This window comes from Podarcis liolepis (assembly GCF_965112155.1).
Source record: "Podarcis liolepis genome assembly, chromosome: 4".
Lineage (NCBI taxonomy): Eukaryota > Metazoa > Chordata > Lepidosauria > Squamata > Lacertidae > Podarcis > Podarcis liolepis.
The window spans coordinates 75,447,314-75,472,982 of NC_139558.1; the positions used below are offsets into that span (position 1 = coordinate 75,447,314).

A 25,669-nucleotide genomic window follows, 5' to 3' on the forward strand; every position below is an offset into this window, starting at 1 on the left:
GGCTTGCCGATCGGAAGGTCGGCGGTTCGAATCCTCGCAATGGGGTGAGCTCCCATTGCTCAGTCCCAGCTCCTGCCAACCTAGCAGTTCGAAAGCAAGTCAAAGTAGATAAAAAGGTACCACTCCAGCGGGAAGGTAAACGGTGTTTCTGTGTGCTGCTCTGGTTTCGCCAGAAGCAGCTTAGTCATGCTGGCCACAAGACCCAGAAAAACTGTCTGCAGACAAACGTCGGCTCCCTCGGCCAGTAAAGCGAGATGAGCGCCGCAACCCCAGAGTCGTTCATGACTGGACTTAACTGTCAGGGGTCCTTTACCTTTACCTTAATGAGCAACTCAGATGGATTTCAATCTGATTTAGTCATACCATTCTCTGGACTGTGATCACAGACATTCAGGCTTCCCAGTTTCTTTGAAGCAGAAACAAGGTGGAAGGATATTCTTGTAAATAGATGTTAGTTAATGAAACAATAAAATGTCATTTTCTTTTATTCGTGAATATGGTGCAATTGAGATGTATAGCACTTCATATAATAGCTTTATAAACAGTAGACAGTAGCAACAGTATGGGGGATGGGTGAATTTGCTCTCTTCCCCATTCCTGCCCATTCCATTTTGTGACACAGCCCCTCCCCATAAACATAGACATGACAAGAAATGAAGACTCAGCTCCTCCTTTTCACGTTTATTTCGTTTTTGTTTTTTTGTGGGTTTTTTTTTAAGACCACAGAAAGAGCAGAGCATTCATAGATGTAAATAAACAGAGACACAAAAACAGAAGTTAAATACATTGATAAAAGAAAAAAAGAAAAAAAGCTTTTGTCATTTTTTGTTTTTACACACACACTGCGCTTTTAAAAATTTTCTTCCACAGACCTAGGTTTGTTTGTTTGTTGAAAAACTGACAGAAATAAAACAAAACAAAATAAAATAGAATGGCCGTGTTTTCATTTTCATTAAAGAGAAGTTCAGATCATGTCTACGGTGCTGGGGAAAAATATATATAAAGATATAGATATATATATATATTTATATGTATATAACACTGTTAATGAGGAGAATTCTAACTGCCCAGCAGTGCAGCAAGAAGGGACTGAATATTCTCCCCGAGACCCAAAGGAAAAATTTGGCTGCAGATGGGGGAATGGAAAAGGCCGGTAGTTGCTGGAGACAACTTTACCACCCTCTCCCTGCCCTGGTCTGCATAACCCTTTTCTTGTTAGCAGGAGCTCACCACAAGCCACAAAGCTTATGACTTTTATTATACAGCACATCCAGCAAGTCTGTATCAGGTTGCATGTGCCATGGGGGAAGGTGGAGAAGGTGGGCGAGGTAATGGGGTGGTCGTAGTTCAGGAAGCAGAAGGGGTTGTGGTGGTGGGATCTGCATGTGTCGCCGTGCAAGTGCATGTCTGCCTTTGACCAAAGTGGGGAGCAAATGAAACAACTTCAGAAGAAGGAAAACACTCTAGTTTGAGATAGGCTTTCAGTGAAAAGTAGGTGGCCATGTTCCTTGCATATTGTTGTTCCATGTAGGTTATGGTTGTTTCACACAGGGTTGGATCTAGATGACATTTGTTGTCCTTAGGTCCCATTAAAATGAATGGGACAAGTTAAACCATGACTCAACAGAAGTCCCAATAATTTCAGTGGGATCTAACACTCTGGATCCAACCCTTAGGAGTTAATTGAGCTACTAGGAATTACAGAAGCAACCAAGGCAGAGGACATATTTCTAACCCCACAAGTCACTTTCACAGGAGATGCTCGATACTTTTTTGAATTTCCTGCAAGCCTATCAAGATATCGCATTGAGCGGCATTTTATATTTTATTTTACATTTTCATTTCACCCTTTAGTCAAAGAACTCAGGGTGGTATCTATTGTACCTGGCATACATGAACAGGGCAGTGTGCATGGTTAATTCACAAGGCCAATTGTTTCACACACTTAATTATATACCTTTATTTCCAGGAACTAGCATCTGAATTCAAAATGGCTTTTTGTTTACCATGTCATCTACATTAAAAAATAAAATCTTTCTGTAGGATGGGATGCATTCTGTAGCATAACTTGTGAAGGTTTCTTTTGTGGTGCTTGGAGGATGGCATCTCAATTAACTGAAGGCACCACATCACTTAGGGGAAATAAGTTCTGCATTGACTGGTTCCGTTGACGTGCTTGGTGGACAACCTTGCGTGGACTGGCTCAAGTCATTCTAACATGTGACCTTCCTTCTCTACCACCACTGGCTAATTACTTCTCAAGAGAGGAAGATGCCTTTCACAGATTCTGGTTTATTTGCTAAGATTAACATCCACAGTAGTAACTAAGCATTTAAAGATATCACACTTTCCCATCAGGATCACTGTATGTCTTCAGATCTTTAAAGGGACAGATAAATGCAGCCTCTCTGAAATACACATACTTGTCATTCACAAGAGGGGAAAATTCTCTATGTAGCCCATGAACAGATGGCATCCTTATATATCTCTATAAACAAACAAACAAAAACTTGGGTATTTCCTTTTCCTCTCCCCTCTTCAATCACCTTTTGTTAATGCATATGCATGCAAGGGTTACAGTCTTGCATAGTTTTTTTTGAAAGTCACTGAACACCTGACCAAAATTTTATTCTCCAGAAACCACATGCTTTCCACTTCAAAAACCTTTCCGATCATCATTCCTGTGAAAGATTTATTTCCATGTTTCTGTGAATTTGAAGCAAGAGTGAAATATATATTCCCTCTCAAAAGGGAGACTGAAAGCGTCCGTATCTCGCATCCCACAAGGAACAACCCAGAAATTGACATTCACAGGACATCTGGATGTTTGTAGTTTGGTGTGATATCAGGTGCAATGAGGACGTCAACTGTGGCACTCGATGGAGTTAGAACTGTTGCAGCAGATTGTACTAGCAAGTGTACAGAAGGAGTTATGTCCTTTCCATTCACTTGGAATCTTTCATGAGAAGGTGTAAAGGAATTACAGTACATGATGATGTGTGGAGGTCTCCTTTGGTGTGGCTGAAAGCAAAGGCATCTCAGCCTGTCTCTGCCCCCATTATTCAATGTCCGTTAATCCCCTGAAAACGCTGGTGTGGCCTCAAATATTATATGTCTTTTTTTTTTAGTGATCTAGAGGCATGATGAAAACGATGACATTTGCTTAGTTAATACTGAATTAAAGGCATAAAAACTTAACTTCCACTGAAGTCATTGACCAAACTCCCATTGCCTTCATTGGTGTCAAAACTGTATCCTTGACTTTCAGAAGTGGTACCACTTAAAAGGATCAAATATGCACACAACATGTTGGGGAGAGAGCTTTTGATTTGTGATCTACGAACTCCAAGGCTGTGGGCTGGAAATAATCAAGCTGTCAAGGTACACAGTGACCCTCAGACCTACCTCCTTGGTAGTTTAAAGGCATATGTAGCTGACTCTTTTGCTGCATAGCAAGACACATACAAATGATGGTGCGCTCCAATCATGCTTGGAGTTCGCATGTTCTAAGATGGCTGCCTCCATGCTCTCTCGGTATGCTGTGGAAGAGGCAAGCCTCCCACTCCTTTTAAGCCTCAGTCACTTGGGGAAAGGTTAGAAATCTGCTAGCAAGTAATGGGTCATCTTAATACCTAAGTGTTTCTTCCTTTGCATGGATGTTACAGGACATTTCATGTCACTCTCGTATATTTACAAACTTGTAGAAGAAATACAATCTTTTTTTTTGTATTTTTGTTTTTATAACACTAAATGTTAAACTTCCATCAATCAAACACGATTACACCTACAGTCTTGAGGAACTGGTGTCCCCTTCTGAATCACCACGCAGGCACGGTGACAGGCTGTAGCTTTTTTTTTTTTTTAGGGCTGTGAGTGGGGGAAAGGAAACAGGGAAGCAGGGACCACACGAGAGGAAAGAGTGGAAACACCATAATGCCCCACCATAAAGTTACTTGCTCTTTCTGACTCCCGGGAACACCTAGTGGCCTTAATGGAAAACAAAACAGAAGTGTTCAGGGTACAGTGAGAACTGAGGATGTTCAGTTCCTCTCAGGAAGCACAAAAGCAACATTTGAGTTTCCAGAGTAGGGACAAAAAACTAAATAATTCTTATTCCTCCAAAACAAGTACCACCCGCCATTCTCTCATTAACTAGAGAATGCTAAAAGCTTTGTGACTCCCATGCAAGCTTTCTTTGAAAGTGCCTCTGAATACTTTCATATTACACAGAGGAGAAGCTTGGGCATAGAACAGATTAAAGTGTTGGCCAAGGTGCCATAATGAGTCAGGGGCAGAGGGCCTGGGGGATTTTGATTCCTACTCCTTTGTTCCAGCCATGAAGTCTGACGGTTTTCTCCTGTTTCCTGCTTCAGCCCATCTTCTCCTGTCTAAGGAAAACCCTGTGTTTTTGTTTTTTTTGTTATTTTACAAGTATACTTTAAAAAACATAAGATTTGAGTCTTCTTTTCCTAAAAAAACACACATTGCTGCCAGTAGCACAGTGTTTATCAGCAACTCTACAATAACCAAACAGTGCATTCAGCCCAACACTTATGTGAATGACCCAACCAAAGCAAAGCTAAAGAGCAGATATGGCATTGACACAGAACAATGTTAGTGATGAGGGATTCTGCACTTTGGGGGAGGGGGGGATGAATGTGGTTTAGCTTCTTGCCCAATAGACCAGAAGTTCTACTGGGTTGGTGTGCTCACATCCCAAAAGTCCTGACAAAGGGATGAGAAGAGCCAACAATTATGAGAATCACCAAAGCAGAAGCTTAACTCCATTTCAGGAGCAGATGTATGGCTTGCAGTCACCAAGTCACACAGAGACCTAAGTCTTGCTTGCTCATCATGGTTTTCAGTCAATACCTCCAGGTATTTCTGCAAATGCACTGGTGGTTCTGATATGCAGTCCAGATATCACTGAATTATCCATTATTCCAGTTGTCCTTCACCTTGACTTTCTTAATATCTGACTGGTGTTGGAGGGAACAGATACATCACAAGATGCTCTTTTCAGTTCCTAAGCTATCTCCCTTCCTAGCTGAAATTTCTTTTGTCCGCAAATAGTTTCTGGGTATCCAAATACCTCTCTTAATATCATTGTTTAGTAGGAGGTGGCAGGGAAGCTGGCATGGCCTACTTATCTGCCTGTCCTCTCTGCCTCGTGTTGGAACACAGCTGTAGAATTCACCATGAGTGGAGACTGGGACTCCTATGAGGACTCCAAGGCTGTCCTTATAGCACATTTACCAGTCCTGGTTGCTCCCAGGACTCATCATTTTAAACAACAGTTACTAGGGATGGAGCTTTAAATCACAGGGGAAAGAGCCATGGGTGCTCTTGAGTTGCAAAAGTCACCAGAAAGTGAATTTTCCCTTCATTTTTGGGCTGGTAAAATAGCATCTTTTCACAGTAAAATTATCCAGATTCTGAAAAAATGCTAAAAGTAAATTGTGGGCTTATTTCAGAAGGCCATATTACAGAAGGACCACTTCGCTATGGCAAAGTGAAGGGGAAAAGTGATATTCTGACAACTTTTCTGCATGAAAAAAATGGATTGCAAACCAGCCACTAGGGATGAGGAAATGGAATTTGTATCCGTGGTAGACAAGTACATCCAAGCACCCCTTTCTCTTCCTTTTACCCCCTACCACCCTGTTCCTAGGTAAAATTTTCCCTCACTTTTCCAATGTTGCTACAAATAAAATAAAATAAGTATATTATAATTGGATTGTTGAGGGATAATCTTATTTGATGAGCATATAAAATGAGGGTGATGTAGGACTCTGTGTATGAGGTCTGAAATCCACTGAAAGAACCTATCTGGAACTGTCAGGAAGACAACTGCTTAATTTGAGGGGGACGGACCTCAAGAGTTCAACATCGCTTCTTCTCCCTTTCTCAATGGCAAGTACCTCACTGGAGAAGCTCAATTTGAGAAAAGGGAGGACAGTGAAGGAGCTTGCAGTTTCTTTCTTTTTTAAAAAAATTATTATTAAAGAAACCTTCTATTTAGGGTGCTTTGTCCCAGAATTTTCCTTCATTGTGATGGATGTTTCTCAGAAAGAAGGGAAGTAAGTGTGTGTGTGTGTGTGTGTGTGTTTGGATCCCCCCCCCCATCCTACATTTCCAGCTGGAATGAGCAAGGGGTTAAAACAGAACAATAATATATTTCTCACTTGAAACCCAGAGAGAAATCTACCCCCATCCCCAACTATTTTGTCTCAAGTTCCTGGTATTCTGGACTTCCTTTGTTATTATGAAATGAATCCTTCCTGACTCCTATTTTCAGCTACTGAATCCCTATACTACTATTATTTGTTTTATTTATTTCGCTTATTTATCACCTTTCACAAAATTTTAGAAGGCAATGCACAATAACTAAAATACAAATTACAGATACAATTCTATCAGTTGTAGTGGGTTCCTGCTATTGCATTTTAAAAATTTGTATATTTCATATTTTGTGTGCATTATTTATTTCATTGAGACTTTTTGTATAAGGCAATTAATTTCTTAATGAACCAATTAATTATACAGGGAATCATATATCTGACTTCTGGCAAGTTTCAATACCAGTAGTGTTGGGAAGGGTAAGTGGTTTCAGGTCTGAAAATAAAACTCAGGAACATTGACAAATTTATCTTTAAAGCTCAGGGTAGAGGGGCATTTTACATGCAAATGTGCAATAAAATCCCAGCAGCTGCTTCTTGTATGGAAAAAAAAAACCAGATTCAGAAGGAGCAATTTGGAGTAGAGAACCAGTGGGGTACTCAACACTTTCCTTATCCATCACTTTCCCACTTAAAATCACATCCCCGGAGTCATTTCCTCCTATGCAGTTACACATGTGTTTTTACTCTCATGATCATGGCAGGATTTCATTGCATGAATTTATATGTATAAGCCTGGCAAACAAACCTTATCCCTTGCTACTAGATATTTATGCCAGTTCTGTAAACACCATACTACCAGAAGCCATGTGTTTTTGCTGGTGCAATTAAAACCAGCCCAAGTCACAGTGGATTTTTTTCACCCAAACAGCTTCTCTCTCTCTCTCTCTCTCTCTCTCTCTCTCTCTCTCTCTCTCTCTCTCTCTCTCCCCCCCCACACACACACACAACCAGCACACCTTTTTGAAGTGTTGGCCAAATCACTAGCACTACTTTTGTTCAGACAGTTTTCAGAAAGCAGAACTTATGTGGAGGATTCCATTTGGGATGATCCAGTTTGGTGACCACATGGTAGCTTCCTGCAGTAGTGGTCTGGGACACTTAGGTTGCAACCCTAAGGGTGGGTGGGTGGGTGGGTGGGTGTGTGTGAAACGAAATGTGGTTTAACTACTTCAGCCAATGCCCTACCAGGCTTTGCCAGAAGGATGGAAGTGAGGGAAGAGGCACCTTTTATATTGCTCCGTTTCCAGACCTCAGGTTTGTTTGTTTGCGTGTTAGTTTAACATTTCTTCCCACTGAGAAAGTGGGAGAGAGAAAGTGGAGAGAGAGGTTTAGAGACTTTTGGAAGTTGACTGGGAGGGCTCAGGATCTTTCGGACCCCGACTGCTTCTCAGCACAACCCCTATTGGCCCTTTCAACACTGGAGCTCTGATATCAGTCGGGTCAGAGCACTGAAGGAGCTGCTGCTGTCAGAGAGGGAGGGTCATCCCACTCTGAATTGTCCTCTTTGGTGCCCTCCTAGGGACCATAGGCTTTCAGCCTTACTTGCGAAACAAAAGGATGAGGAGCAATTTTCTATGTGAGTGACGAGGAAGCGCTCTCTCGCTCTCTCTGAAACTAAACTGTGGTTTGGAGATTCATTCTATCTGAGCAGCAGCAGCAGTTTTTGCCTTTTTGCAAGGCACACAATGTGTGCATGTGGGAAGGATTGCTTTGTAAATTTATTTCTCGTCAGACCCGTGCCACTGTAGCAAAATTCAGTGTTGGGTATTCCCCAAGAGCTGAATGCTCTCTCCTGTCTGTATCTCACCCTCCAACCACCCCTTACTTCTCTGTTCTGCTTCCTACCTTTACAGAATACTAACTGTCTAACAGTAAATTGCAAGTCTTGGAAGGATGGTACTGAGAAGCCTGGATGGCTGCTTAATTGACTGCCTGAGTCTGCCCCAAACTGCAGACGTCAGCGAAAATAAATCGCTAAAGCAGCAGGAGGGGATTCTGCCATGCTGTTGATCAAGGTGAGAGCTGTCTTGCTGTGTGGGCATGGAGCTACAGGGAGCTTTTTGTAAACGGCTGGTACTCATTATAGTAAAAGGAAGGACTTAATGCATGTGTGAGAGCATGCATACACACATGTACACACACACACACACACACACACACACACACACACACACACACTTTACATCTGTATTTCCAAACCGTAAATGACCACTTTTGCTAATACAGGAATTGCATTACAGGTTAGAACCACTCAGCTTCTACAACTGCTGATGGCACAGTTTAGTTATACTGTATTGAAATGATTGAGAAAAGGAGATATTTGTTGCTTAGCAATTCAGTGGAATGAAAACTATGGATGTGGAACTGGGCAATTTAGAAGAGTAGATTTCCCTTATGCAGTTCCTGCATCCCTCCCACTGCATCCTTGTAGATGAGGAATCCACAATTCCCCAAAGAGAAAGAAGCATTTATATCAATCTTAGTGTTGTTTTTCAGAACCCACCCCTTTTATGGATAAACTGAGACCATGCAATTGGATTGCACTTGTGAGGTCTAACCAAATCTGTGGCTGGGGCAAAAGGCTGGTACTTTTACCATGGGTTTGACAATAAGCTATGAAGGGCACTTGTTTTCCTTTAATCAACACACGACATGGGCATATTATGTTCATGTTATATTCTTGCTGCCAGTTACACTTGCAATTTCTAAAAATTACAGGCAGCCTCTTTGGGCCAGGAATTCATAAGTAGTTAAGCTTGCCCTTTCTAAGATATTTGGCATCAGGAATGGGAATTACAGGCAACTGTTAGTTTCATATCTGCCCAATTTTCAATGACAAACCAGTGCAAGTAAAGTACTGAAATAAACAAAGGTGACTCAATTACTGAAAGATAAGGTTCCAACTCACACCAGGGATGCACAGACCCCTCTTAGTGACCTGGCTTGAGACACACAATCTCTTCTCCATCTCCATCTGCAATTTATAATGAGCGTCCAATTAATCTCCTGCACTTGGATTACTTCTGTGGTAGGAATGCCAAGAGCCAAGCACAGTAAAAAATAAAAGAGAAAAAGTTTACACTAAAAAAATCAAGTGGATAGTAGTTGCCTGTCAAACCTTTTTTAAACTTCCTTTTGCAAGGAGACCTCCGCTCAGGTTTTGGGAGATGGCTTTCCTAAGTTCCAAACCATAGAAACTTTCTAAGTGTATTTCTGGTTATTTGAAGGGTATAAAGTCAAAATGATGGTAGTACTAGAAATACTTTGTTCTTTCTGGCAGATTTCTATTTGTTTTTACCATAGTCATAAGAAAGTTGGCTTTATAGAATGGCTATGTATTGCTGAGTGTTGAGTACAGTGCACCCTCCTGAGATTTCTAATCAGAGGGGAAAAAGAATGGAAAGCTGATCAGGATCAGGGGTCATAATGGTTACTAACCACAAAATTAATAATTTTAGAACCATTGTGAGATAAAATCCCTAATGGAGAGGGGGTCACTCTATTGGTTTTTTGCTTTCCTCTAGTCATCCTATGAAGTCTGAGATCTCCCAGTTCCAGGGTCAGTCACCAGACTTTGACCCCGTCTATTTCAGTTCACACACAGAAAAGATGCCCACCAGTGCAAATTAAGCATAGCAAAAAGGCTGGAGGATAAAGACCAAGGGATAGAGCAATGCTAGGGCTTTGTGTAGCCAAGCTACACATGCTGTAAGTAGCAGTGGCTGGTGCAAAATCGTTTGTTGACTATCTACAGCAGGGTTTCCCAAACTTGGATCTCTAGCTGTTTTCAGACTACAGTTCCCATCTACCCTGACCACTGGTTCTGCTAGCTAGGGATAATGGGAGTTGTAGTCCAACAGCAGCTGGAGACAGTCTTTCTTCAGGAACTCTTCTCTTTGTCCTGAAGTTAATCTCTCTGTCTTCCTGGACCTTCTGATGAACCTCCTGGCTTCTGTTGATTTCCCTCATTTCTTTGACTCCAGACCACTGGTCTTTTATGCACAGAGCCTGCTTGGCCTTGACCAAGCCACTCAGCTCAGATCCTGATGCTGCCTTGCCTGAGGGCAGTGGACAGAACAAGCCTTTGGGACAATGGGCTGTGCAATTACAAGAAATTTACCAAACATTTGTCCACATTGTGAGATGTAATTGATCTAATCTCATTCAACCTTCTCTCATTCCAGACTTTGACACCCTCAAATCTTCATATAATTCATTCAGCAGCCTCTTTGGGACTTGGCTATCTATGGCCTTGGAGGCTCGCCAATCCTGCTCTGATAAAAGAAACTGAAGAGTTAAACAGGGACAATATATGCGTTCCATTTGAAAGCTACCATGATGAATTCAGCTGGAGAACAGGAGAAGGCTAAGGATCAGCTCCTCAAAACTGGGATCACAAAAAGAAGTTGAGGCAAAATTTTGCTGGGGAAGACTTTGCTCATGTCCTTGCTCCCCTGCGTTCACACCAAACTAATGTTTGAACTCATGTACACAGCAAGTCATTATCTACAGCATGATGAGCTTATGTACACAGGGGCTGCCCCCTTTGCATGCTTTTGAGAGAGAGACACGCACACAGATACACCCATGCCTGCCCATCTGTGAACACACACACACTTATGAGAGAAAGCGAGGCCTGTTAAGAACAAGAGGGCAGATGAGTAATGTTGGTATGTTTCGGCATAATCAAAACATTGTGGGCTTACGGTACAAAGGAAAATATGGGAGAGCTTAATAGGGGAAGCAGCAAACAAAGGACCACATGGAGTTTCTTCATGGGACACCAGTATGCTACAGAAATTTGCATCACTGTTTGCTGGAAATCTGAAAAGGTTAAGTATCAGTTTAAGAAATGAGCATGCCAATCAAAATTTTGTGACTATCAACACCAAAGCAAAGGCCATCTCTTTCCAGGAAGGAAGGAAGGAAGGAAGGAAGGAAGGAAGGAAGGAAGGAAGGAAGGAAGGAAGGAAGGAAGGAAGGAAGGAAATGATATGAGGGAATGGAGAGAATAACAATAATTTCATTGTTGATATTTCTTTTTTACAGCATCTTGGCATCCTTGGCAGGATCCAGTCTCCATAGAGTGATCCATCTAGGCTTCCTTACTCCTGGGTGGTCAGTGACTTGACAGTTTGTTGGAATAAATGTTGCTGAATCTTCTTCACTGAAATTTCCCCCCTTTGTTGCGGTACACACATAAAATTGTGAAAGAAACTGTCCTTCCCCCGTTCTCTCTCTCTCTCTCTCTCTCTCTCTTGCTCTGTCTCCTGTATGACACATATTTTTGTTTTGCTTTGTGTGTTGTTGTTCTTGTTGTTGCTGGGTTTTTTATATTTTTTTTCCTTTTTTTAAAATTCGGATGTTATTAACATTTGCTGAGTAGGCAGAGCACGGAAGCTGCCAAGAGCCACAGTGGTACGGCCAGACACATTGATCCATTGCCTGCTATCCCTGTACCAGGTCCTATGGGATGAGAGAAAGAAGACAAAAAATAGGGGGTGGGGGATTACATACAAACTATACAAGAAGATAAATACAAAGGAAAAACCACACTCTAGCAGATAAGGTCCGTCTCCCCTGTCCCTGTATTTTTTGTGTCTCCTGCCAGGAGAAATCAGAATGGGAGCAGTTAAGATGTGTTGCTCTTATTATTTATTATTGTTTATTAAATTTGTTAGTCACTTTAACTTACCCAAGGCAACCCAAAAATGCCTTATAACCAATTCCAGAGATGAGTAGATATACGAAGGAGAGAGAAATGCCGTTGGGTGGAATTTGACATGACAAATATTCCATTTGCATATGCATTGTCGCTTGCCAGACAGAACAACCCCCCTCTTCTTCCCACACATAATGTTCCAGGGGTTCTCAGACCAACTGGGGACTGGAGACCTGCATCACAAAAACGGAAGTCCTTGCGCAGGGCTTCTGCCAACGGGGCTTGTTAAGTGAATCCTGTCCATTATCTCCTTTTGGAGTCCAACCCCTCAATATTTTGAGTTCAGATTTGTATCCACATATATACAGTGGTATCTCAGTTTTCGAATGTAATCCACTCCAGAAGACCGTTTGAGTTATGAAACGTTTGAAAACCAAAAACTCAATACGGAATACTCAATACGGAAAACTCAACATGGAAGCTGAGTGGCATGTTCGACTTCCAAAGCATGTTTGAAAACCGAAGCATTTACTTCCGGGTTTATGGCTTTCAAAAAACGAAATGTTTGTCAATGGAGACGTTTGAAAACTGAGGTACCACTGTACACACACACACACACACACACACACACACACACACACACACACTGAATAGCCTGCCTGGCAAGGATTTTAGGAAAAGTACAACAATATGTTGCTTTTTAAAGCATAATGCTATCTAATCTACCCACCTACTATCTATCTCTATCACCTATCTATATCTATCTATCTATCTATCTATCTATCTATCTATCTATCTATCTATCATCTATCTATCTATCTATCTATCTATCTATCTATCTATCTATCTTATATGCCAAATATGATACACACAACCTAGAAGATAGACACAACCAAGTTACTTTGAGATGGGAGGGCAAACCTCAGATTCATTTGTTTGTACTCAGTCAGTGTTGTGTGACAGCTACTAAGAAATCCCTCAACTCCCCGTAAGTCATGGATGGTGTGGTTAAGGCCCTGATCCGGAGCACAGGAGAGTAGGGGGTCATTGCAGTATGTAGGATGCAAGCTATTCAAAGGATTTATAGATGAAAATGTTTTCCTCATATAAGTTTCATTATCATGCAAATTAGGGTTCATCCACACTTCATCTTGTCTTGCTTGTGGTTAGAAAGCACAGCTATGATCAGTTTGCCCCACAGCTTTCTGCTGGAAAGCACACTCTTTACTGTGGAATTGGAACAAACAGCAATCCGCCTCCCGCATCACACTGAGTTGAAGAAGGTGGAGTTGGGATTGATATCTGTTTTTGCTGGTAACTGACTGTTTCTCCCACTACGGAATGGATCACAAGCTACTGAAAAAGTTATCAGCCTCCCTTTAAGGACTGGTCCCCATTTCCTGTCAGAAAGTCATGTGGGGGGGGGGCAGAGGGAGAGACTGAGCAGTGGCTCTCTCTTTGAGCTTTTGTTCCCTCCTCCCTTCCTTGGGAGGCAGTGTGGTCCACCTGTTTGCTCTCCCTGTGTGTGGTGGCCGTTGAATGCCAGGACTCGTTATAATTCTGCACATTGACGACCGTCTGCTTACAGCCAGACGCTGGCTCCTCCGGGGCAGATTCATCACAGCACTCTAATCAATAAAACATGGAACCAATCAGCAAATGCCTTCAGTCCCAGGGGAGGTTGCGTAATTATTTATCTGGTAATCGGGGGGGGGGGGGATTATTTCAGTGTAACGTTTGTGCTCCTGCAGGGCAAGCCCTATGGGGAGGAGCAACAGGAATGCCAGCAAAGCTTTGATTTTTACAAGGGTGGGGGAAACGGAAGGCGCTCACTGCCGCAGCAACAAATAATGCAGAATCGCAACAGGACTATTAACTGCTAACATGACGGACGTCCTTTCATTTCAGCTTCCCATTTGCTACTCTCCTGCCTGGAATGATCTCCAGGCAGAGATTCCGTTTGGTATTCCCTGTAGTGGCAGTTCTGTACACCTGCAATATATGCCTGTGAGTCAGTTGACATTGCATTTTGCATTATGCAAATCCAATAGAATCCTTTGCTCCAACCTGAACCTCAGCTATTCTGAAGACTCTCTTGCTAGCTAGAGAAATGTGGGGCCAAACAAATGCTCTATGAAGTGCTCTTCCCTGGTCTAACTTCCAAGACTGTATGCAAGAAGCCCTGCTCAGAAAAAAATGATATTTGTTATTGATCAAGTATTTGGGTGGAGGAGCAGAGGACTGCCCCCTCCTCACAAAACAGCTGATCAGTAAGATTGCTGATAAACTCACAAGGATAGGAGCAATGTCTTAGCTGCTGTACACATATACATGTGGATCAAAATCCTAGTTATGTGAATTCTACTACAGAGAATTCTACTGTTGGACAGGGAATGCTGCTACACCTTGACAACAGTGACAACTCAACACAGCAAATTGCCCCACTCCCTTTTTTCGCAGGAGAGGATGACTGAAAAAAATGCAACGCAACCGCACCACCTTCCAATTAGCTATCAGGCTAAGGTCAAGAAGCTGGTTTTGGTGCATAAGGCCGTTTACAGTTTGGGACTAGGATACGTGAAATATTGCCTCATCCCTTATATACCTAATTGATGTCTGAGTTCTGCAGGTGAGGCCCTCCTACAGATATAGTCTTATCAGGAGGTCTATTCTACACAAGGTAGGAATTGGACTTCTGGTATTGTAGAGAGATAACAGACTCAGAAAAGGGTTTTTTCAGGCATGGCATTCAAAGAAACGTGTTTTAGGGCACCACGCAAGACCACAGACCTGAAAAGAAACATTTTTTGGAGGTGGAATCTTGTCCCAAAATTGTGCTAGGGGAAGTAACCCCCAATGGCTGCTGTGCCTTCACAGGAAAAAAAATGGCATGTCCCATTTTTTTCTGGGGCAGTTGACACGTATGCTAGTATTTGTTGTGTGGTGGATATTGTATGGTGTCATCTGTCCTCAAATTAACATTATTAATAATATAGTATTTGCTGAATAGCAGACTGTGTGTATGCACATTTAAATTTCATTAGCCATCATAGAACTCAGTGGGGTATACAAGATGTTTCTAGGAGGTCTCCCATATAGACACTGACCAAGCTCAAAACTGCTGAGCTTTGGCAATGTGCCCTTAGACTATGCCTTGGGATCAACACACTTCTGTTTACGGTGCCACTGTGAGAATAGGATGCTGGATTAGACAGGCCATTGGTCTGATCCTGCAGGGATCTTTCTATATGCTTTGTCCATTTTGGCATCTTCAACAAAATATGGTATCAAAGATCCTATGAATCAGAAATGCCTTGAGATGATTTTACAGTGTGAATTGGTTAATGTATTATCCTACACTAGCTTTTGAATATATATATATATATATATATATATATATATATATATATATTTCCTGACACGGCTGCTTAGTATTTCATATCTTTTCTGCCATCTTCATGTGGAGAGTGAGGGCCTCCACACTCTGCTTAGGAACAGGGCAAACTAAATTTTCTTCTGAGATGCTAAAGTCACAGCAGCAGTTGGTGGGGCAGTGCAGGTAGAGCAGCGTTGCTCACCAGTTCTCCAAACACTGAGCATCGCTGCTAGTTCCTCAGAGTGGGAGGCAATTAGGAGCTCAGAGTGGTGTTGCATGGCCGTGGAGCCTATCCAACATAACTGCCACCATGCTTGCAGTGTACCCCCATTGCACTAAGTTCCAGTGTCTCGCTGCTCCCCATCTCAAGCACCATCAGCAACATTCAGTGTTTAGAACTCAGCTGAGCGATGCTGCCATACCCTTGCTGCTACACCGACCACTTCTGAGTCACATATGCAAGCATGACCACTTCTGAATTATACACGTAAACTGGTGATGAATGGGATAGTGCTGCAGGTTATGATACTCCCCCCCACCAAGTAAACACGTAACAACCAATTCCCTTGTGGTGTGCTTAAGTAGCCCCTTTCTACATTCAATATGATACAAGCAGGCTCTGAATTCTTGGACCTATTTGTCCTGCAAGACTAAAACAGTATGAACAATTTTCAAACAGTATATATTGCAAGTGTACACATGCTGAGATTATTAACATTATTTCGACATTATTAAACTTGCCACCAACTGAGCTGGCATCCTTAAGATAAACGTTAGAAAATCTATTTGAATATTCAAGAAATACACAAAATGTATAGAATGGATATTTCTCTCTCTCTCTGACTGCTCACTTTCTTTAAGAGCACTTTTGCTTTCCAATGCTTTCATGGCTTATTGGAGTTAGTACTGAGTCAAGAAGATTTAGGGCATTTCCGCGTGGCAGAACTGTGGATGCTACTTATAAATGCAACTCCCCCCCCCCCAACATCCACATGGCACCATCCTCGTCAAAATGTCATCTCATTCTCTCCAAACCCCCTATTTAATCTGGAGTTATTGTTTCTGTGTTGTTGTTTTTTAATTTACTACATTTTTGTTTGGAAATGGTACATCTGGATTAAATGGGAAAATAATATGGAGTGTTATTTTGATGCTGAATACATCAACTGAGTACTTGCATACCAGAGCAGCACTGAAATCCCATCTGCATTATACCTTTAAAGCAGTATTATACTACATTAAACAGTCATGGCTTCCACCAAAGAATCCTGGTTTGTTAGGGAGACCCCTATTCCCTTCACAGAACTACATTTCCCAGAGTTCCATGGTAAGAGGGCTTGATTGTTAAACTGCCCTGGGAATGTATAATGCAGATGGGGCCTAAGTTTACAGTAAGCTGCCTTAGCAGTCAGTCATCATTCCAGTGGTCTAATAATTAACCCAAATCTGATTTAAGCCCTACTTTACCATAAAATATTACAAGAAATCAAGCTATTAGTTTTCAAATGTAAGTCTTCCACTCACACAGCTTTAGCCCTGAACCGATAGCTCTTGTACTTAACATGAGTCATATCTTCTTGAAGGAGAAATAGCAAAAAGCTTAAGAAACTGTATGGAAAACAAAAAGCAACAGCATGAAATACAGTTTCTATAGGAGCAGCATGAATCAGTGTCCCAGAATGGATGCATGAATAGTTCTGTGAGGCTTCCTAGAAATTATGTCAGCATCTGTTCAAATTTCCGTCAATAGCCAGCTCTGCTTCAAATAGAATTTTGAAATAAGAAACACAACTCCAGTGCAAGCTACCCAGGACAGAGGCTACCATCTTGCAAGTCTTTGGTATCTTATACTGTAATACAGTTATGGCAATGCTGCCATACGTTATGTGTGTGTATGGGGATTTCCCACCCTGTCCACTCCACTTGTCAACCCCACACCAAACCCTCCACAATGCAATTTACTTGTCTGACCAAACAAGAAATCACCCCAGCTTTCTCTCTTCTATTCTACAGCCCCATTTCACCCATTTTTACCATGTCTGTGCCTTCTTCTCCCACCTCCTGTTCTGCAACCCATAGTAACCTCCTGCATCTCCCCCTACCACACATTGTAACTACTAAGCACCCTTTTCACCTTCTGCCCAAATATGAAGCCACACCTCCTATTCTGAGCCCATTTCATACCCCCTCATTTCATCTTCACCCAATCCCCATACTTCCTTCCCTCCTTGTTTACAACCCTGATTTGTATTCCCTGTTCACTCCTTCTTTCTCTTTCCTCCTCCCTTCTTTTCTCAGTTACCTATTGTACACAAACCACTCCTATTGCCTTGCCTTCTCCTCTCTATTTTACAGCTCCTTTGCCAAGACACCACATTTTCATCTTCACTATGCTTTTCCTGCCTCCTTTTTTTAAACCTCCCTCTTGCACAGCGACCACCCCATTTCCATGCCCTTCCTTATTCTACAGCCCTCCTAATTCTGTAGCTATATGTCTCTGTATTTTTAAGATGAATAGACTCTTAAGAACAAGCCCATCTGTTAGCTTGCTCAATTAGAGAAGATTAAATGATGGATATTGGATGTATATACATGTTCTAATTATAAAATTGAATCAGGAACTTCATGTAAAGACAGCACACTGTGCCCAGGGTCGGAGGAAGGGGCTTGCGGTGGGTAAGGGGGCCACCCTGGGTGTCATCACTGAGGGGAGTGACAAAATGCCAGGCGGCACTCATCGCGGGGCCTGCAGCGTGCCTGAGCCACACGTCTCCTGGGAGAGACGCATTGCCTTGGGCACACGCAGTTTGGCTCAGCGCCGCCAAAATGGTCCACCCACTGCCCCCCAAGCTGTAGGGCGGCTGAGTGGGAAGAGGCAGACAGACTCTGGAGGCCCTGTGGTGCGCCCCACCCCTGTGGGGTGCTCACCCCGTCCCTATGGGTCCCCGAGCGGCTTCCTCCGCCGCTGATTGTACCAGGAGTGAAAAGGTTTGAGTAAAGCAGCGACAAGCAGCGACACTGAGAAGGAATAGTGGCTGTTTTAAACAATGGCAGAAATGAAAGAGCACTGGGAGGAAAAGAGTGGTGGTTTTAAACAATGACAAAGGTTTGAGTAGAACAAGCAGGGGCGAACACTGAAAGGAAAATAGTGGTGGTTTAAAACTACAGTCATTCGTCATGTTACGTTTGCTTCATGTTACGTTCTTTCAGGTTACATCCTGCCGCGACCTGGAAGTACCGGAAACGGTTACTTCTGGGTTTCGCCACTCGCTCATGTGCAGACGCGCAAAATGATGTCACACGCATGCGCAGAAGCACCTAATCGCAACCCGCGTGTGCGCAGACACGCCACGGCAGGTTGTGCTCTTTTCATGTTGTGAACGGGCCTCCAGAACGGACCCCGTTCGCAACCAGAGGTACCACTGTATTATAGTGAGAAGGGAATTTCATTCCAGACTCTGTTTCCCAGACGTATGGCAGCCGTATCCCTTCCCCATCTATCCAGGCTTCTCCCGTTGTTTTGAACCACCACTTTCCCCCTCTCATTGTTCCCCTCTTCTTGCTGCTATGCCACAGCCACTGCTGTTGCACAACCCGCCTTCTCTTTTGCTCCAGCCCCTGACTTCATGGAAATTCTGGGTTGGCATGAGGCACCTCAAAACCTCCCATGAGAGCTGCACTCTGACTTTATGCAAATTCATATTTGTGGCACTACAAATCCTCAAGTGGGGACTACATGATGAAAGACTAGTCAGGTGTCAGCAAACTTACTGCGCCTCAGGCCGGTGGCTCCAGCACCGATCGTGCAACGGGCCAGAGGGCGGGGAAGCGCATGCCCATACGCGTGCGCACACACTATTTCCAGCACACTTCCAGGTTGGAGGAGCACCGGAAATAGCTTGTGCGCATGTGCACGGGCCTCCTCGGACCTGGATGTGCACTGGAAATAGCGCACAAGCAATTTTCGGTGCTCCTCCGACCCAGAAGTGGGCAGCCGTGCTGCACAGCGCTGGTAAGAGCGTGCGGCAGCAGGGATTGCTGCGGACCGGATAAATGAGTCCATCGGGCCTTATCCGGCCCGTGGGTTTGGAGACCTCCGTGGTTTGGAGACCTCTGGACTAGTGCAAATATAGTACATGGATGGTTTAGATTGGTGGCAGAGGAAGAATTGGTAGGTAGAAGATTGTGGAGACAGCGCTTGGACGAAGGTGGAAAGGGTTGGGGATTAGGAAAAGACAGACCCTATGAGTCTATCTAGCTGGGTATTTTCTACACTAGCTGGCAATAGCTCTCCAGAATTTCACACAAGGCAGTCTGTTTGGGACCTGTCTGTTTGTACCTAGGACCATCTGCATGCAAAGCAGCTGCTCTGCCATTTCGCTATGGCACTGCATGCAGCAGTTATGAAGATCCATGGACCAGATACGGCTTTTTATCAAGCGTCCAAGATTTTGGATTCATTATAATTTTGAAGTGAGTGGTCACTGATGCTAACTGTGATTAAACAATGTATTCCAGGGATCTCTTGGGAAAACTAGGATGGTGTGTGGTGATCTGTGCCTTGTACTGAGACAGAGAAAAAGGCAGGTAATGGATTCAGCATGGTAGGAGATTCTTACGTGGTCCACTAATGCTGCAGAGTGTGAATGTGTGGGCACATGGGCATAGCAAAGGGGGGGGGACAGGGGGCAGCTGCCCCCTCCAATCAATCAAAATCTACAAAACATAATACAAATCTGAGGCTCTGCCCCTGTAACAAAAGCCTCTCCCCTCCTAACAAGAGCCTGCCCGTCCAGCAAAACTCCTGGCTATGCCCATGTGTGGGCATGCACGCTTTTATCAGCAAAATGTTGAATGGTGTTTTCTTCTTTAGACCATTAGAACTCTTTATCAAAACGGGGGAGGGAGAAAGTGAGTGAGAGGAGAAGAGAGGGGAAGTGCTGACAGCTTATCTTGTAGGCTTTGGTGCCACCTGCTGCATGCTGTCTCTCACTGCAGCAAGGCTAATAAATACAGTGAGAAAAGCCCTTTGAGCAAGACTGGAAAATGTTGCATTTTAAAGAAACTACTGTATCTGTTGCTACTGGGCAGCATTTGCCATTTCTAGAATTGTGATGTGAGCAAGTTTTGGGCAAACTAATTCCCTGTCCTCTGATCCTTTACAAACCTTGACATCTCCAAATGCTCACAGCCAAATGATCACTTTAATTCTTGCTAACTCATTTCAAACCCAAAGACACAGCACGCCGAATTTCCCTGCTCTTTCCTTACAAACCTGCCCAATCCTAATGTTTTCCAAACCTAACAATTCACATTTCAAGCATTGTTTGAATTGTTGTTTTTAATTTTTTACCACTGAGAATTTTATTTGACTTGATGGAATGTGAATGGAAAGGAAAGGAAATGAAGAAAGGGCTTCAAATAGCTTAGCATTCTTGGTTTCAAGAATACTCTGTTGTAAGGTAAAGAGATATAGATCTTAGCATTCAGTAAGGAACTTGCAGGTTAATAAAAAGTAGGTGGAATAGGCTGTGTAGAGAGGTTGTGGAATTAGTAAATCACTAGGGGCATATACAAGACAAGATTCAATTCTGATCCCACTTTGGCACTTCAGAAAGTGAGATGATTCAGCTTGGACTGCTTTGGAGGAAACTCACTATGTATTGGATTCAAATCAAAACATCTCTTTAGAAAATACAACGCTTTGCGTAGTCCCATTGCAATAATGGGGAGAGCAAGAAACAGGCACATGATGATTCGATGAAAATTGTAGGCATAGGTGTCCCTATGGATGATGCCAGGCAATTTCAGACAAATAGGTGCTGGGCTTGTGTGTACACACACACACATTTGCATGCACACACGCAATTAGCCTTTACATTTTGAGTTTTGTTTTTAAAAAGTATCATTGCATATACTACTTTGGTTTTTGAAATCGGACTGAATTTGCAGACATAGCTGCTGCTCCTGAGAGAATGAAGCCTACCAATATACAGACAGATGGGTGCAGATATATTTTTTGTGCAATGTGAGTTTTTAAAGTTTGGGAGACAAAGATTCACTTACCCCTTGGGATTCGGGGTGGGTGGGATTTGTATAAATTGGCACATGTTGTAGCCATGTCTCTAGGTACGTAACCGGGAAAAATTCAGATGGATATGTGTAGAGGTTAGGGAGTGTGGGCATTTTTAGGCGTTTTGTTTGTTCATTATTTGCTTGTTTGCTGCCATTTGGGTGAAAATCAGTCCCATCAGTGTAAGAATTTCTACCTGCATAACAGGGCGTCCCCCACTCTTTCCCCTCTGTACATTTTCTGTAGCCTCCCCAAATCTCTCCAGGGGGCTGTGGGAACCCTTCTAACAGATTCAGAAGGTGTGCAGCAGGAGGAGCAGCAGGGGAAAACATCCCATTGCACATATATGTTACATTAGGTGTGGTACAGCTCAAGATGTGACTGCCAAGGAACAACTGAGAGCCTTAAGGTGTATTGTTTCTGGGCTAGTAAGGCTGGAATCAGCTGCACTGCAGAGTTCCCAATCAGGAACACTGTAGTTCAGTCAATCTCTATCCAAAGTAGGAATTGCTCTAAGCACCTTACCAGCTGGTTGGAAGTCTTAGGTAGAAATACTTCCTTTCCCCATATGGTTTGTTTTCAGTTGATTCGTGATGGCAGCAAACTCCATTTCCTTTGCTTGCAAACCATGAAGGCAAAAAAATATTATTTACCATGGTGACTGATCCCACTGGTCAGAGTGGTCTGTGGTGGTTGGGAAAGGTCAGGATCTAGCCTGCTGACCAGTTCCAGTTCCCAACCCCTGCTTTAGCAGGAAAGTGGTGCTCTGCCATTCACTCTAACAGATGACCAGTATGTAAGTGCTGGGTGAGTTTGACTTACATTCTGGGAATTCAGTGGAACTTCACATACCTGGTTGGGGAGCTGGTGCCAGCAGCCACCCACAGAGCAGGCAGCAGTAGGACACCAGGCACCTCCCAGTTAGTGCTGCCTCTCAAGCCATTCTTGGATGCCCTAATCACTGCAACTTTCTCTGTTGCCACAGACACACAGTTACAAAGTTCAGTAAGAAGATATCAGTACTCCTTCTACAATCATTTCAAAAAGCATTACAATTGGAAAGAAGGAGAGACATATTAAAGTTATTCCATTTAGGTTAAAAACAAAGAAACACCTATACTCCCCTCACTTACATTGCTGGCATTTTACTTTTGGGGAAATGGATCCATTTTCAGAGACACAGTGTCTGTGCCTTTGTGCTCCTTCAAATTGTTCCTGAAGCTTCAGGGAGAGACTGATTTGCTTTGGGCACCCTTGAAGGACACTGTCTTTAGATAAGTCATATCCCTCTCTGAAGAGTCCAATTTGGAATTCAGGATTCATCCAAAGCAAATGCAAAACTTATCTTGCTACATAATAGAATTGGAAGGATGTCATCACGCTGCAGTTTGCATGGCTGCCAACAGGTGGTTGAGCAAACTGTAGCATGACAACAGAATAGCAGGTGGGTGGCCCAGGTAGGCAAGTAAGGAAGTGGGAGGGCAGCTCAGCCAAGCAACAGAGGAACAGGTAGGATAAATTGGGGGTAGCTCTCTAACAACCATTATGGCTGTCAGTACATACCTCACACTGATTTCTGCCTCAGTGATATAGGAGGTCAGGGAGAAGAGAAGTAGCAGCAGAACAGAACAGTTCCTGGGGAGCTGCCCCAGTCTGTCCTGTCTATTCTTCTGTGGCTTGTCTGGGCTACGGTTTGGCTAAAGTGGAAGGGGAAGGGTGTAGCTTGGCTGAGCCTGTAAGTGAGTGAGACCCAGGGTGGGTGGGACGGAATGAGGTGGGTCAAGGGAGACAGGTGGGACATCAAGGTGGAAAGGATCGGCATGGAATGAGCTTTGCAAACTTTCTTGTGTTTGTATTACTGCTACCACAGGCAGGCAGGAGGTAAACACGGGGGGGGGGCAGTCTTCCTTCTCTCTCTTCGGGTGGGGAGAATGAAGGGGAGGAAAGAAGCTTATTTTTCTACTTTGTGTTGCCCTGAGAAGAGTGAGAATGAAGCCTGCAATTAAAAATGTAGGCTTTCTCTCTCTTTGTGCAGCAATGGCAGTTGCGAGTTGGGGAGGGAGATTCAGTCTCCCCTCTCCCGCGCTGCCAGTGGTTACAGTGAAATTCAACTGAATGGATAACAAAATGGAATCAATTTTAATGAGCAAACAGTGCAATGAATGACGGTTTAAATCATTATTGCATGCCCCTAATACAAATCACACATTCTCAATTTTCATTTGCCTGCAGAAATGGGTATATTCTATTCCAAAGACAGCCTTTTCACCATTTGCGGTACGAAATGCTTGCATGTTTTGTATGTTGTTACAAAAGAGTTTCGGTCTGGTGTAGTGGCAAATTTACTTTTAAAAAAATGTTTCTTGACACTGGAAGTCTGGCAAAGGCAAGAAAAAGGATCCCGAAGTGAGAATTGAGCTCAGTGCTACCAGGAAGAAGTTATGAATCTCCTGGGGCAATGGAGTGTTGATTAGCAAATCTGTAGGTGGTAATACTGGGCTCTAAACACAATATCACACTTCGCATGCAGTAGGAAAGGTTCTGTTTTAAAAAGAAATAGGGGCTGGAATCCATGAGAAGTGTTAGTAATTAGGTGTATAAATCTGATTTATATTTACTTACATGTGGCAGGGTAAGGGTGCATTTACATGATATTCAGAGAGGTTGATTCTGTCTTTAAAAAATAATAATACACAGGGCTTTGCTAAAAAGTACACATTGCTTCAAGCGCTCTGATTTTCACTCCTTTTGCAAAAGTGGGTGTTGCCTGCCATCTAGTGGCACACCTGCATTTCGTCTCTGTACTTTAGCAAGAATCTATTCTTTTGCCACAAGGTGGAGAATTGGCACAAATAAGGAACTGGCAAGCATTTAAGAACTAATCTGTTAATAGTTCAGCAGTTAAAGAGCAGCAAATCTCTTTATCTGATCTATAAGTCTCATATGTAATGAGAACTTATTAAGAAATGACACATCTTCTAAAATTGGAAACAATGAGAACAATGAGAATCGAACAGGAAGTTTGTGTATTGCTTAAGCCTGCAGCCACCAACGTACCATCTGTGGGCACAGTGACATCCTTAAGGTCTTCACCTGGTGCCCACAAAGCCTCTGAACCACCCCACTCACCATCTCCTTGGTCATGAAGTAGTGAGGGTGGTAACCTCTCCCTCCTTGAAGTAAAGTTAAAAGCCAGTGCCCAGCTTAGCCTCGAATCTCCGAAAAGTTAACAGGCCTAATTAAGCCACACGACTTGCATAGGCCCAGGTTTTGCTTAAAATACAATGGCAAATCCTAAATCACAGAGTCTAGAGCAGGGTCTCCCAAACTCGGGTCTCTAGCTGTTTTTGGACTACAATTCCCATCATCCCTGAGCTCTGGTCCTGCTAGCTAGGGATGATGGGAGTTGTAGTCCAACAACAGCTAGAGACCCAAGTTTGGAAAACCCTAGAGGAAAACATGAGCAACTTCTACATCTGAATTTTGTTTTCCTCAAATATAACCCAGGGCCATGCAGAATTAAAAGGGCACAACTGAGGGAGAGGATTTTGAGTTCACAGGGTGGGGGTGGGGAATTCATGAGGACTGAGGGGGAGAATCCCCACCACACTTTATATGTTTAAAAAATGCCCTGGCAAATATGCCTCTGAATGGATGTGGGAATTACAAGTGGAGAGGCTGTAGTTGTGCTCAGATCCTGCTTTTAGGCTTCCCATGGGCATCTTGTTGGCCACTGTGAGAGCAGGATGCTGGGCTAGGAGAGCCTTATCTGGCAGGCTCTTCTTAGGTTCTTACAATGAAGACTGGAAACACCAGGGAGATCTGAACGTGGACTCTTGCATTGTTGTGCTCCAGTAGTTTTGGACTACAACTCCCACCAGCGCCAGCCAGCACATGCTGATAGGAGTTGTAGTCCACAACATCTGGAAGACACCAGGTTCATAAAGGCTATTGTGTGCAATAATGCTTCTGCCTACTGTATTCCTTGATGTGTCTTGGGAACAAAGCAGAAGTAGGTAAAGAGAAACAAGTTATGAAGCTGGAGCAAGAACACAGAGGAAGGGACATATTTCGTCTCCCCCCTTGAGGCCTGGGGAGCTTGGGGTTTTACACATGCCAGCACCTCAGCTAGAAGTCATTTTTCTAGTCTGCTGACTCTGTTTGCCAGGGTTTCTGAAGATGAAATCTTTATTATCAGGGAGGCTTAAAAGGGGGGGGGGAATACTGTTAATTCCATTTTCAAGGTCATGCTTTGAAAGTTATTAATTTCTTCCTTCCAAGGCTCTGTACTCAGTTCCAAGGCTTTGGGGATTTGCAGCTGGTACTTAGTAGGCTACACTTAGGGATTTTTCCTCCTGCTTCTCTGCTGTACAGGG

General features: G+C 43.3%; 1 protein-coding gene across 1 annotated transcript in view; it reads right to left on the reverse strand.

Annotated features, from left to right (window-relative positions):
- Positions 1 to 666: 666 nt before the first annotated feature.
- LSAMP (limbic system associated membrane protein) overlaps positions 667 to 25,669 on the reverse strand; it is a gene marked incomplete at its 5' end in the record, with an annotated part of 219,063 nt that continues 194,060 nt past the window's right edge. The window contains one exon of the mRNA XM_083500629.1: positions 667 to 11,648. Coding sequence (XP_083356755.1) covers positions 11,551 to 11,648 — 98 coding nt within the window. The 3' untranslated portion in view covers positions 667 to 11,550. The remainder of the gene's footprint in view (positions 11,649 to 25,669) is intronic.